This window comes from Babylonia areolata, chromosome 35 (assembly GCF_041734735.1).
Source record: "Babylonia areolata isolate BAREFJ2019XMU chromosome 35, ASM4173473v1, whole genome shotgun sequence".
In the NCBI taxonomy this organism is placed as follows: Eukaryota; Metazoa; Mollusca; class Gastropoda; order Neogastropoda; family Buccinidae; genus Babylonia; species Babylonia areolata.
This window is the reverse complement of record NC_134910.1, coordinates 4,810,095-4,812,594: the sequence shown is the minus strand read 5'-3', so window position 1 is coordinate 4,812,594 and position 2,500 is coordinate 4,810,095. Positions and strand designations below refer to the sequence as shown.

The following is a 2,500-nucleotide window of genomic DNA, read 5'->3' as shown; positions in this document are numbered from 1 at the left end:
AGCGCCCGTCTTCGGTCGGAGATCTAGCTCTAAGCGTTTTACAAACACGGGGGTCATTTGCACAGCTGCCAATGGGCGCTCATCATTCGGTTCCTGTGTCATTAGACTGGGTTTCAGTCAAGCACAGATACACTCATACAGACATGTAACATTTTATGTGTAGGACCATTTTGTTTATTTACCTCCCCCCCCCCCCGCCCCCCACCACGTAGGTAGCCATACTCCGTTTTCGGGGGTGTGCATGCTGGGTATGCTTTTGTTGCCATAAAAAAAACACCGAACGCTGACACGGGTTATATGATCTTTAGCGTGCGTATTTGATCTGCGTGCGTATACACACGTAGGGGGTTCAGGCACTAACAGGTCTGCACATAATTATGTTGACCTGGGAGATCACACACACACACACACACACACACACACAAACCCATACTGTGTCAAACAACCCCTCAATATTTCAAGCTGAAAGTGTGACCCGAAAGTATTATATATCACTTTCTCAATGTTTGACTTTAAAAAAAAAAAAAAATCAGTACAAATATAAGACACTCCAAAATGATAATTCAACTGAAGATCTTTATTAAAGAGATGTCACAGAATGTGCAAAACTCAATACAAGACATTCCCAAAACTGACACAGAGAAAACAGAGGGAAAGAGAACGAGTGACAGAGACAGACAGACAAAGAGACTCGAAAACAAAAGAGACAGACTGACTCAGCGACAGACGCAAAATTCGAGATCGAGAGACAGAGACAGAGACAAGAGTGCCAGACACAGACAATCAATTATAGACCCCCCCCTCTCCTCCATAACTCCCAGGTCTCACCCCCACACACCCACCCACCCAGCACCCCCCCTTCCCCCCAACCCCTGCCTGAAGTGTTGCTCAGACCGTACTCTCTGCCACAGAAGATTCAAGTTCGGTTTCAGCATCCTCATCGTTCTCGGTGGCGGTTGTGGCACTGGCGTCATCGTCCTGTTCAGATTCCAGATCGTGCACTTGGTCCTTCAGCTCTGATAGGTCACCCCTGGACAATACCAACGAGGAAAAAAAATCATCTGGGCTTGAATAAGCCCTCACTGGGACTGCCGATCCTTTGAAAAAAAAAAAACAAAACAAAAAAAACCCAAACAGCCTGGCAATTATTATTTAATTTTATTTATTTATTTATTTATTATTTATTTTGCTGGCGGCCAGGTTCTTCTTATTTTTATCTGCTGGTCAGCCAGGCCTGCCACCCAAACCCTGGCGATGGATTTTAAAGGCAGTTACTGCATTTTTTGTGCTCTTTACATTAAGCATTGACTGTGCTGAACAAAATTAGAGCGAAACCTTTTGAGGAAGAAATGCACAGGAATACCTGGTGCTGGTGGCTGCACACCCTGACTTGTCAGCTCAGTCTGTGTGCTTTTGGTGGCAGTACATTGCTGACCAACAACATACACGTACGTGGGCAGCAGCCATAGGGTTAAAGATGTTTTATTCCCTGTTTTACTTTCCTCTGAACATGTTTTGCTGTTTGACTTTCCAGTTCCACTTTCCATCACGTGATTTATGTGTGTTGCGGACCAGAGACTGTTGTTGGGTGTTGTGCTCGTGATAAGCCTTTGGGTGGTACACAAAACATGTTCTGTGTTGTGCTGTGCTCGTGATAAGCCTTTGGGTGGTACACAAAACATGTTCTGTGTTGTGCTGTGCTCGTGATAAGCCTTTGGGTGGTACACAAAACATGTTCTGTGCTGTGCTGTGCTCGTGATAAGCCTTTGGGTGGTACACAAAACATGTTCTGTGTTGTGCTGTGCTCGTGATAAGCCTTTGGGTGGTACACAAAACATGTTCTGTGTTGTGCTGTGCTCGTGATAAGCCTTTGGGTGGTACACAAAACATGTTCTGTGTTGTGTTGTGCTCGTGATAAGCCTTTGGGTGGTACACAAAACATGTTCTGTGTTGTGCTGTGCTCGTGATAAGCCTTTGGGTGGTATACAAAGCATTTTCTGTGCTGTGCTGTGCTCGTGATAAGCCTTTGGGTGGTACACAAAACATGTTCTGTGTTGTGCTGTGCTCGTGATAAGCCTTTGGGTGGTACACAAAACATGTTCTGTGTTGTGCTGTGCTCGTGATAAGCCTTTGGGTGGTACACAAAACATGTTCTGTGTTGTGCTGTGGTGGTGATAAGCCTTTGGGTGGTACACAAGACATGTTCTTTGCTGTGTTGTGCTGGTGATAAGCCTTTGGATGGAACACAAAACATGTTCTGTGCTGTGTTGTGATAAGCCTTTGGATAGAACACAAAACATGTTCTGTGCTGTGTTGTGCTGGTGATAAGCCTTCGGATGGTATATCGAACATGTTATATGTGCTGTGCATCGTGATAAGCTTTTGGATGGTATACAACACATGTTTTGTGCTGTGCTCGTGATAAGCCTTCGGATGATACACAAAACATGTTGTGTGTTGTGTGCTGTGCTCGTGATAAGCCTTCGGATGGTATATCGAA

At 45.0% G+C, this 2,500-nt stretch overlaps 1 protein-coding gene across 1 annotated transcript in view; it reads right to left on the bottom strand.

Moving 5' to 3' along the window:
• Positions 1–888: 888 nt before the first annotated feature.
• LOC143277769 (uncharacterized) overlaps positions 889–2,500 on the bottom strand; it is an 86,633-nt gene continuing 85,021 nt past the window's right edge. The window contains exon 38 of the mRNA XM_076582670.1: positions 889–1,030. Coding sequence (XP_076438785.1) covers positions 889–1,030 — 142 coding nt within the window. The remainder of the gene's footprint in view (positions 1,031–2,500) is intronic.